We start from the raw sequence: 18,989 nt of genomic DNA, 5'->3' as shown, positions 1-18,989 counted from the left end.
CCTCAGGAGAGACCCAAGTCTTAAAAGAGACTTCCCCAGGTCCTAGGCTTTACCGAGGCCTAAAGACTAACTCTCCCAGCCCAGGTTGAACCAGGGGCCAGAAGTAAATTACCGAGTGCTTAAGCAAGATATCTTACCCTATCCTTTCTCTGATTTTCTTACTTTACTCTTTCTATATTTTGTAAATAAATTATAAATAAATCTCTTTGGAAGTAATATAAATTCCTGGCAACCCTATTTTTAAATGTATCCAGTCCAATCTTTTTATATAATAACCCCTTTTCCCCCTTACAGTGTTAAATTAGATGGCCCTCTACAAGAATCCTCTCTTATACCAAGAAAACATCTCTAAGATCTTGAAGGACTTGGGCAGATACTAACCACCTGGAAAGACTTTTAAGTGTGGCCTGGGCAATTAATTATATGCCTTTTGCCTGAGGACCAATCTAGCAAAATTTCTGGAAGCTGTCAACAAAGTGATAAAATTTTGACCATTGTAGCCTTCAAAGACCAACAAGTAAGTTAAAGATGTGGCAATCTGTCATAAACCATGTTAATAATAATAGCTAGCATTTATATAATGCCTTAACGTTTGCAAATACTTTATAAACATTATCTCATTTTATCCTCCAAACAATTCTGGGAGGTTGTTGCTATTATTATCCCCATTTTACATATGATAAACTGAGGCAAACTCATTGAAAGAAAGAACAGGATATGTCTAAGTGCAGATGGAAGAACTTTTGGAATTCTTTTCAAGCTAGTTTTCTCCATACACAGTTCTAAACTCTTTTCTGCTCATATGCCTGACTAGCAAGGTCTTCTGATGTTTTTCCCATCAGAAAAAGAACAATACTGAAGGTCCTCTCCTCCTCCAGAGAAAGAACTGATGGAGTCTGAATGCACATTGAAACATACTATTTTTCATTTAATTACATCTGTTTATGTTTTTATTTGGAGGTTTTGGTTTTATGAGTATTCTCTCACAATGTGACCAATATGGAAATATGTTTTGCATGATCATGATGTATAACCTAAATCAAATTGCTTACCATCTCAGGTAGGGGGGAAGGAACATAAGGGAGAGAGGGAGACAATTTGGATCTCATAATTTCAGAAAACATGCTAAAATTGATAATTAGGGGAAATGGATTGTTTTTTAAAAGGGAAGCAGCATTAAGCAAGATGATTCATGCCTATAATCCCAGCTTCTAGGGATGCTGAGACTAGTGGACTTCTTGGGCTCAGGGTTTCTGAGCTGCAGTTGGCTATATAGAAGCCAGGTGTCTGTAATTAAGTTTAACATCAATAGTGGGGAGCACCCAGGGGGACAGCCTCCAAGGCTGCCTTAAAGGGGGGAAGAACCAGCATAGAACATATCAAATCTGAGCTGACCAGTTATTTGTTTGGGGCTGTGAGTAGTCCCCAGATGTCTAGTCTGCATGAAATAGGGAGACCCTATGGAATGGAAAGAGAAGAAAGCAGGAGAAAAAACGGGGTTAAAGAGGAAAACAGATATTTCCTGGCCTGGTGGATGTAGACCCAGCATGAGCCTTGAGAAGGCCTCCTACATGTACCAGCTGGGTAGCCCTGGATAAGTCACTTGATCTCCAGGGGATCCTAGCCACACTCTAAGTCTCTAGGTCATAGATTACATAACAATTTGCATTGACAGAAAGACTTCCCTCACTGGGAATTCTCTACAACAATAAAATTATAACCAGCCCCACCCTGCCAGTGGGCTCTGATTCATACTTCCAATAAAGAATTATAAGAATTCAAATGGCAGCTCCAAATGCCCCTTGAGTCATAAGTAGTAGCACACTACCAGACTGCTAGCAAAGAAACACTTGGAAGAGAAATGGGTTCAGAGAGAACATGACTAGTCTAACCATGTTTTACCATAGTAAAATAACTTGTCAAAATCTGTAAAATAAGTTATTTGCATGTAAACAACTCTTCTCCAGAAGGCAGCATTTAAGGCATCTCACACAATCCCAAACTGAGAATTAGAAGAAACCTTAAAGGTCACTGAGTCCATCACCCCCATTTTGCAGATGAGAAACTGATGCCCAGAAAATTTTAAGGAACTTATTCAGTCACACAGGAACTAAGGGTCTGAGGCAAAATCTGAACTCAAGGCTTCCTGACCCCAAATCCGGGGCTCTATCCACACACCATGTTGCTTCATATATAAAAAAATTTTTAAGAAAAAAATTCATACAGTTAAGTGACTGAGAGACAGTAGAGTCTATTTGTTCTAGGATGTCCCTGAGAAGAGGGCCCTCTCTGCTTAAAGCCCCCCAACAAAGGGGAAATCACAAAAGAGCCATCTGATGTGGGAACAAACTAACTGTTTTTCAAGCTGAAATGCAACCTCTTCATCCCATCCCTCCTCACCTCCTCATCCCTCCTTGGCTCAAAATGAGTCTATGTCCCTTTTCCACACAATACTTCAATCCTTGAGGTCAGCTGTGGTCCCCAGCCCCGAGGACTCCCCACCACCATCCTGGCCGACCTCCTCTGCATCTGCTGACTTTAGGAGTGTCCTTTCTCACCGTGGCAGTGGGACTCTGCAGAGCTCTGGTCCGGCTGGGCCAAAGGAGGACAGGAGTGTGGACTAGTCTCTTCCCCTGGACTCTGTCTCCCTCAAGAATGCAGCTGCAGTTATAATTCACTTCAGTAGGTGGCTCAGGATCCAGCAGCAGTAAATTTAAAAAAATCAGGGCATCTTCACATAACCTGTCATCCCCCCATCCTGTCCCAAAGTGGTCAGATGGGTGGCATTTGGTTTGGTTTGGTTTGGTTTTAAACCCAAGTAAAGAACTCTATATTTAACCCTATTCAATTCTGTTTGTGATTTTACTTTACAATAAAAAAAACTTTACCAAAAAAAAAAAAACTTTACAATAAAGTTTTATTTAGTCGGCTATGTTACTATTGGGAATACAAATTTAAAAAATGAAAAAAAAAATAGCAAAGTGGCTCAGTAGACTGAGAGTCAGACCTAAAGATGGGAGAGATGCATTCAAATCTAGCCTCAGGCACTTCCTTTCTGGGTGACCCTGGGCAAGTCACTTAACCCCCAATGCCTAACCCTTACTGTTCTTTTGCCTTAGAAGCAATACACAGTATGGATAGATTCTAAGGCATAAGATAAGTGTTTAAACAAATAAATAAAAAGCAACTCTCTAAGAGTTTATATTCTAGTAGAGGAAGTAAATACAGAATATAAATATAAAGAGAATAAATACAAATAAATACCAGGTAGTTAAATACAAGGGCTGCTAGGTACACATTGCCAGACTTGAAGTCAGAAAGACTCATCTTCCAGATTTCAAATCTGGGCTCAGACACTTCCTAGGGCAAGTCCCCTAATCCCAACTGCCTAGCTCTTAATGCTTTTCTCTCTTAGAACAGATACTAAGACAGAAGGGAAGGGTGTAAAAAAAACAAAAACAAAAAAAGCTAAAAGCTAAACATGGAGTTTTTATTTTTTGTTTTTTAATCCCAGAGGCAACAGGGACCAGCTGGAGCTTATCAGGTAGGGGAGTGACATAATTAGATCTGTATTTAAGGAAAGTCTCTTTTTACAGCAGAGTGGAAAGAAAAGCCAGGATCCAGAAATAAAAAGTGGTCCATCACGTCCAGTGTTGCAGAAAGGCCAACAAGTTTGGTAATTCAGAAAAAGCCGTGAAGATTTGGCAATTAAAAGATTGCTGCTCGCAGAGAGCGGCTTTAGTTGAGTGCTAAGATCAGGAGCCAGATTGCTAAGAGCTGAGTTGTGAAAGAAAGGAAGAAGAGCCATGAATGTAAATGATTTTTTTAGGAGTTTGCTGCAGTGAGGGGCCAAGTTTAGATCAAAAAACAAATTTGTAGTGGACCCAGATGGATCCCTTGCGTGACTTCCTCCAGCTCAATTTAGCACCTGTAAGTAGGAGTAAAGGCAAATGGTGAAAGGAATCCAGGGTTGGGGTGATGAGGCACCAGCGGCAGGACAAAGGACAGAGCTTAGGCCTGCCTACCCTGTAGTGGATAAGGCAGAATAGAAGAGTAGGCATAGAAGGTGGCTCGGTGGATTGAGAGCCAGGGGTCTCAGATACTTCCTAGCTGTGTGACCCTGGACATGTCACTTAACCCCCACTGCCTAGCCATTTCCATCTTGGAACCAAGACACAGTCTTGATTCTAAGACGTAAGGGTAAGGATCCAAAAAAAAAAAAAAAAGAACAAGAGGCATGGATTGGAGTAAATGGAATAACGGAGGCTAGAGCACTGGAAGATGGATCAGCAGGCAGGAAGAGAGAAGGGAGGGAGCCATGTTCCTTCCTTGAGAAAGCAGGGAGAATGACCTGGAGGCTGGGAGGAAAACAGCCAGCATGAGCTGACATAGGTAGAAAGCTACTGATTACCCAGCTTGGCTAGTTATTCAAAGAGACTAAGAAATCTCTCAGGATACTGACTTCATATTTCTTTGATGTGCTCACTAATGCAATGTGAGAAAACACCCATTAGCCACTAATAGTTTTTTTTTTCAAAAAGTGAAATGTTTTTACCAAGCAAAAGGGCCAGAATCCCTTGCAATATTAAGGTAATGAGCATTACTGTATTACTTTTCTCTGCTAATGAACAGCAGCGTAAATATGTCAAATGCAAAAATAAAATGTGAGAAAAGATTTTCCCATCATTCCATACTTAAACAGAGAGATCTTTCTTCAGTCAGACACACCCTCACTAGGGCCCTATCCCTGGTGGTCTATGAAGAGGGATTTTATTATAGATGAGAAGATCAGTCCAGCGCGACTGCACAAGCCTGTAAGGAGAGGGGGGTGCAGCATGAAGCTGGTGAATCACTGGAGCTCAGGAGTCCTGAGCTGCAGTAGGGCTGAAGCCAATAGCATCTCAGTGCTAACTACAGCATCCACACGGTAAGCCCTGGGGAGCAGAGGACCATCAGGCTGACCAAGGAGAGGGGAACCTTCACCAGAAAAAGAAGCACTTACAGTTTCTGGGCCAATCAGTATTGAGCCTGGCTGCACTTACAGTGAGAGGAAGGAATGGGGAAGGGTAGGAAGAGAGGGAGGAAGGGAGGGAAGAAGGGGGAGAGGGGACAGAGAGGATGGGAGGGAGAAAGAGAGGATGGGAGGGAGAAAGAGAGGATGGGAGGGAGAAAGAGAGGAAGGGAGGGAGAAAGAGAGGAAGGAAGGAAGGAAGGAAGCAAGGAAGGAAGCAAGGAAGGATAAGAAGGAAAAAAGGGGAAAAGGAAAGGAAAGGGAAAGATTTTATATGGAGGTTCTTTTTAACATTTTGGTAACTAAACTCTTATAGGCAAGAGAATGCTAAAGGAGTTTGCATTAGAGTGAGATTTATTCTACAATCATGCCAGGGTTCCAGAGTAGTAGTAAACTGACTTTGTAACCTAAGGAAAAAGAAACATTCATATAGCCTAGGACATGATTAAGATGTGACCTCACCTTTTCACTTCCTCCTCTGGCACAGACTTCTTCTCAGGATGTTGTTCATTTTCCTTCAAAAACACTTCATCCTCTCCTCCTTCCACAAGCAATCCTGGAGAAAATGTCCCTGATCTAGTTCCAAACCTTTCTGAAGAATTTTTCCAAGGTTCATCCCAAACACCCTCCATCAACCTGACTGAATGAGAGAAAGCCACAGATGGAACAGGATGACCTGATCCTTTGGAAAACTCCTTGTTTTTGGAAAAGGCTGTCCTTTCCACAGAGGCCTCCACATCTGCTGAGGCATGTCTCATTTCTTCCTCTTCTCCCCCTGTCCACAGAATCTCTACCCCTTGAAATCCTACATGTTTGATCCTGCCAGAGCGGCCCGTCGAGCTCCCCTGCTCTAAGGATGCCCTGAAGACAGTATCTCGATCAAATCCTAGCTGCTTCCTCCCCATATCAGACCATTTCCCCCCCACAAAGTTAATGGTGCCCTCTGCTCTATGGGTGGCTGCTGGTATCTCCCCAGAGAGCTTTTGGCAGGTCATCTCTTGCCCTCTGGTGGTCTCTTTCTTCCCATTATTTGTGATTTGGGACATTGGCTGGGTGTCCCCAGTTAATAAGGCAGTCAAATCCTTTTCAATACTCAAATAAAAATTTTCCTCAGTTATTAGTTCAGCTGGAAGAGGTGTTTCTGGTGGTTTTTCTTGGCCAGCAGTCACTGGTCTGTTGGCTCCTCGTGCTTCCCGGCGGGTGGCTTTCGTGCCTTTTTCCATTCGTCGGGATGATGAAACAGAAACCACATCTCCTTCTAGTACCTTTGGTGCTTGCAGTCCGCCCGAAGCCATGCTCATTTCTGCAGCGCTTGGGGCTGAGGCCAGGGAGCCAATGGGCTGTGGCAAACTTGGGTCCTTGAGGTGCCCGTGTGAGGATGCTTCCCCCTCATGATTCAGTCCTCTGGCAGTAGGACCATCGGCACCACACTGGGGGCCAACCAAGAGCTGGCCCCGCTCCCGCCCCTGCATGCAGCACTGTTCGCTGTCTGCATCAAATTCAAGTGAAGCTCTGAGAACTTCTCCCCTTTCTTCCATGGTCCCATATTCTGTAAATTCATTGGTGATATTGGGTGGGAGTAAAGTGCTTCCTCCATGGTCACCTGCAGAGGGAACAGAAAGGTCTCATGACTTATTTTGAAGGAAACAAACAGGTGCTACAATTTAATCACCCCCCCCAACATATACATATAACACAATTGACATGTTGCACACTCCTAATTTACTTATTTCAATTCTCTTCCTTACTGCTCTAAAACTTTGCCAATGGCACCCTCTATTCCCCCCCACCCCAGAGGAGTTCAACCCCAAGAAGGTTTATGATAACTAATATTTATAAATTGTTTCACGGCTTATAAGGTACCTGGTTCACAATAATCTTACAAGGTAGAGCCAAGCATTATTATGCCCATTTTACAGAGGAGGAAACTGCTTAGGAAGTTTCTATTATGATTTGGAAAAATCTTGGGAATTGATAAAGAATAGTAATGATGATGATGATGATAGTAAAAACTAATATTTATGTAACATTTGTTTATTAAATAAACACTCATCATTTATTTATTTACAAGCATTTATATAGCACTTTAACATTTTCAAAGTGCATCATATATATTATCTCATTTGATCTTCACAACAACCTGGTAAAGTGGATGCTATTATTATCCCCATTTTACAGACAAGGAAACTGAGGCAGGCAGAGGTTAAGTGATTTGCCTACAGTCATACCATGAGTAAACATCTGAGGCTAGATTCGAGCTCAAGTCTTCAAATGTCCAATACTCTGTCCACTGTGCCACCTACTTGCCTCAAAAGCAGAATTGGATAAGGGGGATGGGAGGTAGTGACTGGTCAACTAGGTTTCACCCAGCAGCCTCTTCTCCAGCAGTAAGCAAACTTATTTCCGTGACTGTTTTGTGATTTTTTTTTTTCTGTATAACACCCCTGAGAGATCTGTTCTTTGATTCCCTTCTTATTCCTTATCTCAATAATTCCTAACCACTATATGCTCACATGTGCTGTGAATATAATAACTAGAGCCACACTAGCTGTCAAGCTGTCTGGACCTCCGGCCACCGGGGAGGCAAAAACTTCAGGCAGAAGGAGAAGGAAAAGGTCTCTTTGCAAACTGCTGCTATTTCTGCCATAACTAAAGCTTCAAGCCAGAAGGCAAAGCTGAGATGGCTAAAATGTGGGCAAAGACTACTGGTCATTAGTAATCTTTCAGATATCCCCCAGATAATATGCTCTCTTTTGGACAAGGAGGCCAATTCATTATTCACCATTTCTAAGATGCTGTTATTTACTCTAAGTTGCTTTTCCTAATGAAATGAACTGCTCCATATGTGTTTTATTTATTTATTTGGTTATTTATTTATTTGCCTAATAATACATTTGTGATATTAGGCTTAGAGGAGTAGGCTGTAGCCCTTAGCCCTGCGTCTTAACCAATCAGAGTTGTAGGAGTAACTAAATTGTGCATTATCACACACTTCAATGACAGCCTCCTACAATTCAGTCAACAGCCTTTATAGAGCAGCCAGGACGACTGGAGCTCCAAAGGAAAGGTGGAATCTATTTAAAGTAAACAAATATTGCCTCTGTCAGATCCCTCTAACTATATATACAGAGACAAGAACAACCTTTCAAAAATACAATGAGGAAACGAATAAATCCAAGACATTGGCAAAATCTGGGGCCACATTACAAGTGTGTGTGTGAGTATAGATTTAGATATAAATATAGGTCTAAAGTCTACAGATAGAGGTAGTCAGGTAGCTCAGGAGATAGAGAGCCATGCCTGGAGACAGGAGGTCCTGGGTTCAGATCTGGTCTGAAGACACTTCCTAGCTGTGTGTGACTGGACAAATAATTTAATTCCAATTGCCTAGCCCATGGCTCTTCTGTCTTGGAGCAGATACCTAGTATAGATTCTAAGGCAGAAAGTAAGGGTTTAAATAAAAAGCACACACCCTATGGAGAAGACTACAAGGGATTTAGGATATAATCACTCAGGCTATCATATTTGGAGTGCCTTCTGTGCATTAAAGGCACTATGAAAGTTCCAAACTGTAATTTTAAAAAATATACACACACATGTGGTATGTAACGTGAAAGCATACCAGTGCTGATTTATGAAATAAAGTAGCAATAGTAATTCCTTTATAGAAAGCTTTAAGGGTCACAAAATGTTTCATTCACAACTCCAGGAAGTAGATAAAGAATTATTTATAATCCCTATTTTATAGATGAGAAAGCTAGGGCTCAGTGATGTGACTTGTTCAGGGTTACTCTACTAATTAATGTCAAATAATTTCCTCCACTCATCCTCCTCAGGAATTCAAATCCACATTCCTCCAGACTGTAAATCCTAAGATCTTTGTACTATATCTTGCTGCCTATCCTAAACCCATTTGAATTCTAACTAGGAAAGACAGCATTATAGCTTCTGGGTTCTCCATACACAAAAGTTTGTATAAGGAGGGTCCTCCCATAATAGCAAATCTCCTAGCATTAGTTAAAAGGGTTTGCAGGAAAAAAAAATGGGAGAAAAGGGAGGAAAATCCACTTTCTAGAGATTCTCTATCATATCCATTACTCTAAATTCCCAAAAACTAGGAGAAAGATTTGTGTAGATTTTAACCTGAGTTTATATATAAAGAATCATTTTCAGCATCTAAAAAATGTCCCCTACCCCCCATTCTTTCCCATCCTAATCTTCCTACGCTTATACTACTTTCAAAAGATGTGACGAATAGTGTGTGGTATGCTGCAGCTCAGTAGGGAAGAAGGAGGCAGCTTTTCATACACTAGCTTTGAAAAGGAAGACAGTTAACAACAATGGAAATCTCTCTTCCTGATTTGGCAGACTGAAATTTTTTATTTAATATCAGGTCAGATTTTTAACAAATTTTAACTCCTTGTAGCTCTAGGGCAACTCTGTTATCCAAAGCTATTCAAAGGTATACTGATTTTTCTTTTTAAAAGGTAATAAGAAAAAGAAAGAAAAAATGCAATGAAAAAGTCCTGGGCAAGGTGGGGAGACCAGCAATCCAAAGGGTATTTTTTTCAATTGTCTCACTTTTCTGGTCCATAAAATACAACAAAATATAGTGTTTGTTCCCTAAGAGGGAAAAAAAAACACACCATCTCTGATTTTACCATAATATGGTTATCTCTTCTCTAAAGTCAGGTATACAACCCTAAAGATGTTGACATGAATATAGTTTGCCTTTAGCCATATAGAATTTGACTAATGTCACTTGACAGGTATTGGATAGGGGTTAGGAGGGATCACACCAAGGATCCTTCCCTAATGAGCACTTGAGAGGGACTCAACTTCGGCTTTTCTGCTGTTCTACCCCACTTTCCCAAGATCCCAGGGGAGCAGCAGCAGTGGGTAGCCAGCTGTCATCACCACACTCTCAGACCCTGAAGGCTACTGTTCCCAGAAATTAAGGAGCATAAAGTCTTCTCCACTTTCTGGCTTAAAAAAATGTGATAATAGAATATCTATAGCCACCAATACCTCCCAAGGCCTGAATGGCAAGTAGTGGAGGGAATGAAACAACCCAACATCAGAGGAAGCAAACTTGTAAGCAACTAGGTAGATGTCCACCACTGATCCTTGGGTCAAGCACAAAATATGCCACTGATTAATTGGTTTAAATGGAGAAGAAAGTCAGATGGGCCACTAACGTGTAGAAGTCCCTGATCTGCACAATTGGGGGGAATATCCTCACTGATGAGATCACAGATCCCCTGGCATAACAAAAATCATGGACTAGATAATCTTTACAATCCCTTTCAGAGCTAAGTTCTGTGATCCCATGTTCTTCCAAATGTGTCTTTGTCTAGCACATGGTTGATTCCTAATAAATCCTTCCTGAATGAATAAATAGCAATTTTTTCAATGAATATTGATTGAAAAAAGCAAATAAATTTGGCATATGATGAAATATTAACTGATTTATCCCAACCCTCACCCCCAAAAGCAATTCCTAGACTCAAAGACTGTTAGAACTAGAAAAAATGTCAGACACGAAAGAGGTGAACAACCTCATTCTATAAAGGAGAAAGTGGAGATCCAGAGAAAGTAACTAACCTTCCTGGTTCTGATTTTCTATTTTCTCTAAACCTAAAGTAGTTTACTCCTTATTTTCCCCCTGCAACCCAGGCTAAGAATTCTCTTAGAAAATGTGCTCTTTTCCTCTTCTGAACTACCACCTGCCCTTAATTATGACAATGAGAGAAATATCCTAAATGAAATATTTCAATTCACAGGTGATAAGAAACTATCTGGGGGCAGTGAGGTGGAACAGTGGGTAGAGTACCAGATCTGGAGTCAGGAAGACTGGAGTTCAAATCCAGCCTCAGATATTTATCAGCTGTGTGACCCCAGGGACATCATTTAACCCTGTTGGCCTCAGTTTCCTCTTCTGCAAAATGAGCTGAAGAAGGAAATGCAAACAACTCCAGAATCTTTGCCAAGAAAACTAGTTCACAGGGTCTGACACAATTAAAACAACTGAACCAAAGAAACTATCCTACATAGAACATCTTTGGAAGTTCTGAGACATCTGTTCCAATATTTCCCCAGGACACACAGACATCAAAGTCAAAGATGACTCCAATGTTTCAACTCTTAGTACCTGGGGGGAAACAGTGGTACTGCTATCAGAAAAAGGGAAACCAGGAGACAAAAATGTTAAGTTCCATTTTAGAAGTGTGGAGTCTGAGGCACTAGAAAACTCTACAGGTAGAGAACTCTAGATGGTGCACTTTTGCTCAAGAGAGGGATCATGGCTATGGACAAACATTTGGGACTCATCCACAAAGATGTACAAAATAAAGTCATGCCAATGGATGAGCTCACCAAAAGGAGAATATGGAAAATGATGAAAAGAAGATCAAGGATGGAACCTTGGAGATATATGGACACTGAAAGGGGCAAGAGGAAAAGGAGACAGAAGGAAATATTACAAAAGTAAGAGAAATAGTACCACAGAAGCCAAAGGAGGAGAGACAACAATCAATGAAGAATAAACAGGATATTCTTCTATTTTGGTCTCCTTTAAAAAAGACAAGAAAATAATGAATGTCACCAGAGAACTATTTCAGTAGAGAATCTAGAAGGTTAAAATATGAGTTTACTGTGAGAACAGCATTGGCCCTTCTAAGACTATGAAATCCTTAGGTGTCAAGTGCTTGAAATATAATATAGTTTAGTGACTTTTCTCAACAGGCCTATTCACCCAAAACTATTTTATATGGGCAGTTGTAATTACATTTCTATAATACTTTAAGGTTTGCAAAGTGGGGTAGCTAGGTGGTAGAGTAGATAGAGAGCCAGGCCTGAAGATGGGAGGACCTGGGTTAAAATCTGACCTTAGACCTTTGTAGCTGTGAGACCCTGGACAAGTCACTAAATCCCCATTGCTTAGCCTTTGCTGCTCTTGAGGCAGAAGATAAGGGTTTAAAAAAAAAAAAGGCTCGCAAAATATTTTACATATGCTTCTCATTGGATCTTCACAATAACCCTGAGAGGTGGGTTCTATTATTATCTGCATTTTACAGATGAGGAAACTGGGGTTGGGTGATAACAGTTTGCCTAAAGTCTTAGGAAGGACATTCAGACCTCAAAATCAGTTCACCTATACATTCCAATTAGAAGCTCAACCATTCAATCAACTAGTATTTACTAAATGCCAGGATTCAAGCTTCTAATAGTTTCAAGCTCTGTTTTGCATAAAGAATGAATAACTCTGAGCCACAATCCTAGGCTAGACCATTCCAAGATAAGCCACGAATCCTTTTCCAAATTCTGAAAAGCAAATTCCCCTAAACATTAATTCATTCACTTTCCCTCCAACCAAGACTACCTACCTCAAAGGCTTTCTTGCTCCTCATCAGACACCTTCAAGGTAATCACATCCCTCTGGCAGCCAAGAGTCAAAACATGCCTTCTGAACTAGACACACCCACATCCCAGGCAGTATCTAGACTCCTAGTTCCACCTCTCACAATCATTTGGGTCTGAGTGTGTCCTCCTGGGCTCCTCTCCAAGAGGGCTCAGAGAATTGCCTCCACTGTGTCTGACATTACCCCCTTTATTCTACAATATGCCACTGATTTCTCTCACAATGAATGGCTTACAGTTTTATAATAAGTCCACAATGAGCTACAACAATTATAAATGTAAGTTTTTCCATTATTAAATGCTGAACATTAACACTGGTCTGAAGTATTAAAGAATCAGATGCACAGGGGCAAAGCCTTAAAAAAAATTCAGGTTAAGTCATAAAAGAAAGAAAACTGGAAATAAGTTTTCCATAGAAATGGTGCTACTGTTTTTCAGTTTGGGAAATTCCCTAACTTCATTCACTATGATAAAGCTAGTATGTCTGAGCTAACAAGGGATAAACATGTACATTCACCTCAATGAATCATCCTTGGAAATACACTAAAAGAATATAATTTTTCTATAGCTACTCCATTCACTAGAACATATTTCAAAACTTGCCCCATCACAGCTCTCTTATCCACTGAAAATTTTTTTTCCAAATTTCACCTGAAATAATCCATAAATACAAGTGCTCTCTTGATGGAATCTTCATGGGATCATTTACTAAATGTATTTCATGAGGCAGGAAGCAACTGAGATTGTTCCTTTGTTGTCAATGATTTCCAAAATTAAATTCTTAAACTTTCCTCCTAATGATAGAAGTAAAACCTCAGTGCTAATGAGAATTCAGCATCCACAGTGGAGACAGAGGGACCATTCTCTTGGGCTAAAATTTCATAACCAGTAGAAAATGAGATAAAAGAAGTCTGTTTTTAAAAGTAAATATGAAGAACAAGCTAGGCAGATCTAATATTTCAAATGCATTTCAACTGAGATAAGTAACAGGAACTGTCATTATAAATATGATAATAAATGTTACAGAGTCTAAAGATCCTAAACTTCCCTTTCAGTGCCATGATTCTGTTTTTGCTTGGTCTGAATCTATGATTTCAAAGATACATACCATATCCATTGTGAAGACTCCCTCCACAAAGATCTGCAAATGACTCTAACTCAGAGACTTAAAAAGATGCTCGGGTCCCTGAGGGGTAAAGTATTTGCAAATATTGATAAAAATTGGTTTAAGTCAGAGGAAGACCTTCAAACCAAGCCTTCCTGATCCAAGGTCAACTCTCTATCCCCTACCCCATGCTTTTCCTTAAAAACTCAATGATACAGGAGCTGAGATTCTCATGTCAGATAAAAAATTCCTACAAGGTGATTCTGCATGCTAATCTGGTCAATCTCTATTAAGCAGGAGTGTATATATATCCAATATGATAAAAAAGAGAAAACCAGGGTGAGTAATGAGGATATAATAGATGAGTAATTTCAGCACTGCAGGCATCTTTTCTTCTGGAAGATCCTCCTCATCCTAATAAAGCCATTCTACTTTAGAAGGAGTGATAAGAGGAAAGGTTGTAGTAGATACCCAAAAATGCCTCTAAACCACATTTTCAAAAAAAAAAAAACCTACATGCAGCAAAACATAAAAATAAGTCAAGCAGTTCTCAGCTATAAGCTTTTGACATGTACACATAGATGCAGGCATTAATTAGAAAAGTCTTCAAGGGAAGAATTAATAATTGTGGCTATACATACAGAATCAGAATCACAGAATCAAAAGTATTGAGAGTTAGAAGGGACCTCAATAGCCACCTAGGCCTAGTCTTATGCTCAAAAAAAATCTCCAAAAACTGGTCATTCAGTCTCTTCTTGGAGAACTCCAAGGGGGCAGGGGGGGAATATACCATCTCTAAAGCAGGCCAACTCATTTTTAGAAAACTCTGGCTGTTAGGAAGATTTTTCCTTGTATTGACTCTAAATTGGCCTCTAAAATTTGTTTCCATTGCTAATGGTTCTGTCCTCTTGGGTCAAACAGTACAAGTGTAATCCCTTCTCCTCATGACATTCTTATGAATTCTTAAAGATAGCTATTGTGTCCCTCTCAATCCTCTTTTGCAAGCTAGCCATCACTAATTGTTCAACTGACCCTTACATGTCACGATCTCAAGGCCCTTCAACATCCTGTTTGACCTCCTCTAAACATTCTCCAGTTTATCAATATCTTTCTTAATGGGAATGCCTACTTAACACATTACTTTATCTGCCCTTCTGTTCCTAGTTAAGTTTTTCTCACTGAAAACCAAGATTGTCTCAACCCAGTTTTTGAGCTTCTTGAGCTCCTTTTGGATCCTTATCCTGCAGCATCTAGTGTATTATTTAACCTTCATAAAGTTGAGTATACCATCTATAACTTTATCTAAGTTTTGATTAAAATATTACATAGTACAGAACTAAGCACAAATCTCTGAGATACTCCACTGGAGACCAATCATCATTCTGACATTAAAACATTAATATTTAGTCTTTAAGTCTGGCCATCTGAACAATTATAAACCCATCTGACTATTATTGGCTAAACTTTTATCTCTCTTGTCCATGAGAAAAATGAAATACTTTATCAAAAGCTTCCCTAAAATATAAACAATATTCACAGCATTCCTTTCACCTATTAGGTCTAGTAATCCTTTCACAAAAGGAAATTAGGTTAGTCTGGCATAACCATGATGAATGATGGCTCTTTGTCATTATTTTTTCCCCTTTCTAGATACTTTCTAACCATCTTTTTTAATGATCTGCTCTAGAATTTTTCTAAGAATCAAAGTCAAGCTCATAGTTCTATAGTTTTATAGGTTCAATTTTCTCCTCTTTTTTAATGTCAGCATACCATTTGCTCTTTTGTATTTAAGTACTTCCGTTTTCCATAATCTTTCAAATATTATTGACAGTAATTCAGCAATCACATCAGTCAATTCCCTTAGTACCCAAAGATAGTCCCTTTGGGCCAGGTAGCACGAATTTAGTATGAACACCAAGTGCTCTCTTGCTGCCTCCTTATTTATCTTAAATACCAAGCTCCTATTAATCATTCATTGGGCCAAATTTGAAATACTAATCATACATGGCCACTTCACATCCTGTTCCAATCCCTGGGGAGATGATCCAAGCACACAATTCTCATCAATTCCAGAGGATGCCCTGGGCTCAAAGCATGTCCCTAGCACATGGAAAGCAAGATAAGTTAGATAAGATACAGATTACTGGTTTAAAATATATACCTTCAGAACATTGCAGAGCACATACACTTTTCAGAGAGGACTAATAAGTACAAAATTTTTTAAGAATTAAGAATTAGCTTATCTTGGGTGGGGGAACTTCTTTTATTTTCCAAACAGGTCTTTTTTAAACCCTTTTGTCCCCTGTATCTCTCTGCTTTCTCCACTGTTATATTTATTTTTCTCTTTTCACATCTATAACTTGTTCTCATTTCTTTTGACCTTGTTTTTCTCAACTGCCAAATCATAGATCATGGATATAGAACTGGAAGAGATCTTCTACTCTAACCCTCTCATTTTACAAATAAGGAAACTGAGGCCTAGAAAAGTTACATTAACTTCAGAGTCACAAAGGTAATAAATCTTTCCATCCCTGATATATTCCTTCCCTTTGACCCATGAGTTCTTCAGCTATCCTATTAATTCACCTTCTTCTAATCTTCTTATAGCTCCTTTTCTCCAAATTCTTTGAGATGCAGAGGTCTGTTTTGGTTTTTTTGTTTGTTTGTTTGTTTTTTGTAAAAGGAAAAGACTTTAAGAAAAATAACAGTGCTTTATTAGTCTTAAAGAGTGAAGGCAAAATTAAATTGGGCACGAAACTACTAAGATTAACATGCTTACAAGATCATAGATTCAGAGCTGTAAGGGACCTCAAGGACCTCTAATCCAACCTATCATTTTAGAGGTGGAGAAACTGAAGTCTGGAAAGTTAAGATCTGGGACTCCAACAAGGATCCTCAGGTTCTAAAGCCAGATTCTTTTTATTTCAATCTGCTACCTCCCATATCTTAAATTTTGTATTGTATTTCCATTCATTTTTTTAAACCCTTACCTTTTTTCATAGAATAAGTAATATGTATTAGTTCCAAGGCAGAAAAGCAGTAAGGAATGGGACTTGCCCAAAGTCATACAGCTGGGAAGAATCTGAGACTGGAGTTGGACCCAGGACCTCGCATCTCTAGGCCTGGCTCTCAAGTCACCAAGTCACCTAGCTGCATGCCCCTTCCATTCATTCTGAAGGCAATATTGGCACTAAGATTTCAAAATTCTTGTATTCAAAACAGCAATGAACTGCTTCAGCAGCTAAGTTTTCTAGTTTACAAGCCTAATCAAACACATCTGTGAGTTTCCAGAATGCTGTCATTCCAGATGTTGGTTATCATGATCTAGTGAATTTTTCCCTAAATCTCAGCTGATCAACAGCCACATTCTGAAAATGTCCTCATTTACAAACCCATTCTCTCTGTCAAGGCTGTGATAATTCCTAGAACTCCTGAATCCTTCTTACCAAAGAGTTAAGCCCAGTTTTCAGGGGGAGTGAGATGAATTCCATATGCCTATCACAATCAATACCTACCACCTCTCATCAAAAAAAAAAAAAAATATATATATATATTATATATATATATATATATATCAGGATGTGGTAAAGCAAAGAACCAAAACGCCAGTGAACAGATCCTGACACACACTTCTTACTCAGTCTGTCTTGGCTTCAACTACCATGCTTGCAATAACATATTACTGGTGACACTGTACATCAGTAACTTTTGCCTCTTAAAAGCCTGATAAGGTAGACCGAAACATTACCTGGGGGACTAGAAAGGAAAAGAGTTTAGCTCTTTAAGAGAGACTCCTCCCCTATTCCCATCCACCACCACAGCTTTATATCTTGCTAAAGCTACCAGGATAGCATGCCCCCCCCAATCTAATATAATGCATCATAAGGGGTGGGGGGAGAAAAAGGGAGAAAGAATGATATGTTCCAGGATAGAAAGGAAAGCAAATAAGATCGCAGGTAAGAAGAATCTTATTTCTATGTAAGACTTTGGAAAATCCAATGTCATCTGCTAAAATACGCATTCCATACCTACTCAAGACACTGGGCAAAGGCATGCTGAGTGAGGGCAGATGGCACCTTGCTGATGACTAGGGAGTTAAAGAAACCTCTGCTTGGACGTCCCTGACACAAATGCAGCATGTTCCTCCACATGTCAAAATTCAACACATTCCCCACCTTCTCCCAGAAGGGATGGGCGAGAGACAAGACTAGTACGCAAAAGCAAGTCAATAATACAGACGGATTATTTTCACAGCAGCATTTATACAAGAGATCATTTTTTTTTGCCTGCATAGACCTACAAATAGAGGTTACTCACAGAGATTACCGTAGCTCCAGCAGTTACCCATTGATCAAAGAAAATGCCCAGTTCATCAGTTTAACGCTTGAGAAAAGTTAGCTAGAAAAGAGACACGCTAATTCAATTATCTGCTGTTCTAGTCAACTGGAAGCAAATTAGTTTCAAATTTCCTGGCAGCCCCTTTTGCCCTGCATTGCACACGGTGATGTAAATGGAAGCATTTTGAGCATTAGGAAACCAAGCAGAGAGGAGATGCCGTCTCAGTCACTCTCACAAAGGCTAAGCAGTCTGCTCCCTCTCTCTCTGTCTCTCTACCTTGGTAGCTTACCGAAAACAGCCACCGTAGGGCTTTTCTATATTTGAGAAAACTACTTCCAGGGAGATAATTGAGATGCCGGGAGTTAGCTTTAATGTAACCGTTTCACCAGCACATAAGCAGGAAAGCGGAGCAACAGCTCCAAGAGGATTGTACCATCCACTGTGACATCAGAGGTAGGGATGTCATTTTAGTATTATGCAGCATTTTCTTTGATGCAGAAACGAGACACGTGAAGGGCGACGTAGAGCTCTCTTTAAAAGGTTTCCATTCTCTCATGACTTTAGTGGATAAACGCAAGTGAAAATTTAAATAGTCTGAAACTCTAAGATGATAAAAATCCTGCTTTTCAATTCCATAAGTTACTGTGGAATGACTGTCATCCTAAGACTTTTTTTAACTGATAATTATTACATTTCTGATCCTGTGACATGAAGCTGATACTTAATGTTTAATTAATTATATGGCTTGGAAACAGAATTGGGGAAATGGGCATTTTTATCCATTTGTTAATACTTAAACATTTAACATCACTAATGGTACTTTACTTTGGTACAATGTCTTTTGGGATGGACAGTATCAGTAATACTAAAGTCTCACATGTGTAATAATATTTTAATAGTCAACAAGGCCCTTTCACATACATTATTGTATTTAATCCTCATAACAACTCTGTGAAGCCAGAGAGTATTATGAATCCCCACTCTAAAGACAAGAAAGTTAAAAAAGCACAGAGATTTTAAAAAACTTAAAGTCACAAGAATAATGGCAAAGCCAAAATTACAACTTGAATCTTCTGATTCCAAAGTCAATGGTTCTTTCTACTAAACTATTGTTTT

General features: G+C 39.6%; 1 protein-coding gene across 9 annotated transcripts in view; it reads right to left on the bottom strand.

Annotated features, from left to right (window-relative positions):
- PSD3 (pleckstrin and Sec7 domain containing 3) overlaps positions 1-18,989 on the bottom strand; it is a 784,568-nt gene that overhangs the window by 405,115 nt on the left and 360,464 nt on the right. For 7 of the 9 annotated variants that reach the window (XR_008915561.1, XR_008915562.1, XR_008915563.1 and 4 more), the window contains one exon: positions 5,474-6,614. Coding sequence is in view for 6 of the 9 variants with exons in the window: in XM_056813641.1 (XP_056669619.1) it covers positions 5,474-6,614 (1,141 nt within the window). In the remaining 3 variants the exon portion in view is untranslated. Of the gene's footprint in view, positions 1-5,473; positions 6,615-17,852; positions 18,307-18,989 lie in introns of those variants that run through there. The other 2 variants (XM_056813644.1, XM_056813642.1) reach the window with 2 other exon arrangements.

Source organism: Monodelphis domestica, chromosome 1 (assembly GCF_027887165.1).
Source record: "Monodelphis domestica isolate mMonDom1 chromosome 1, mMonDom1.pri, whole genome shotgun sequence".
In the NCBI taxonomy this organism is placed as follows: domain Eukaryota; kingdom Metazoa; phylum Chordata; class Mammalia; order Didelphimorphia; family Didelphidae; genus Monodelphis; species Monodelphis domestica.
Note: the sequence above shows the minus strand (reverse complement) of the source record. Positions and strands in the feature narration are given on the sequence as shown.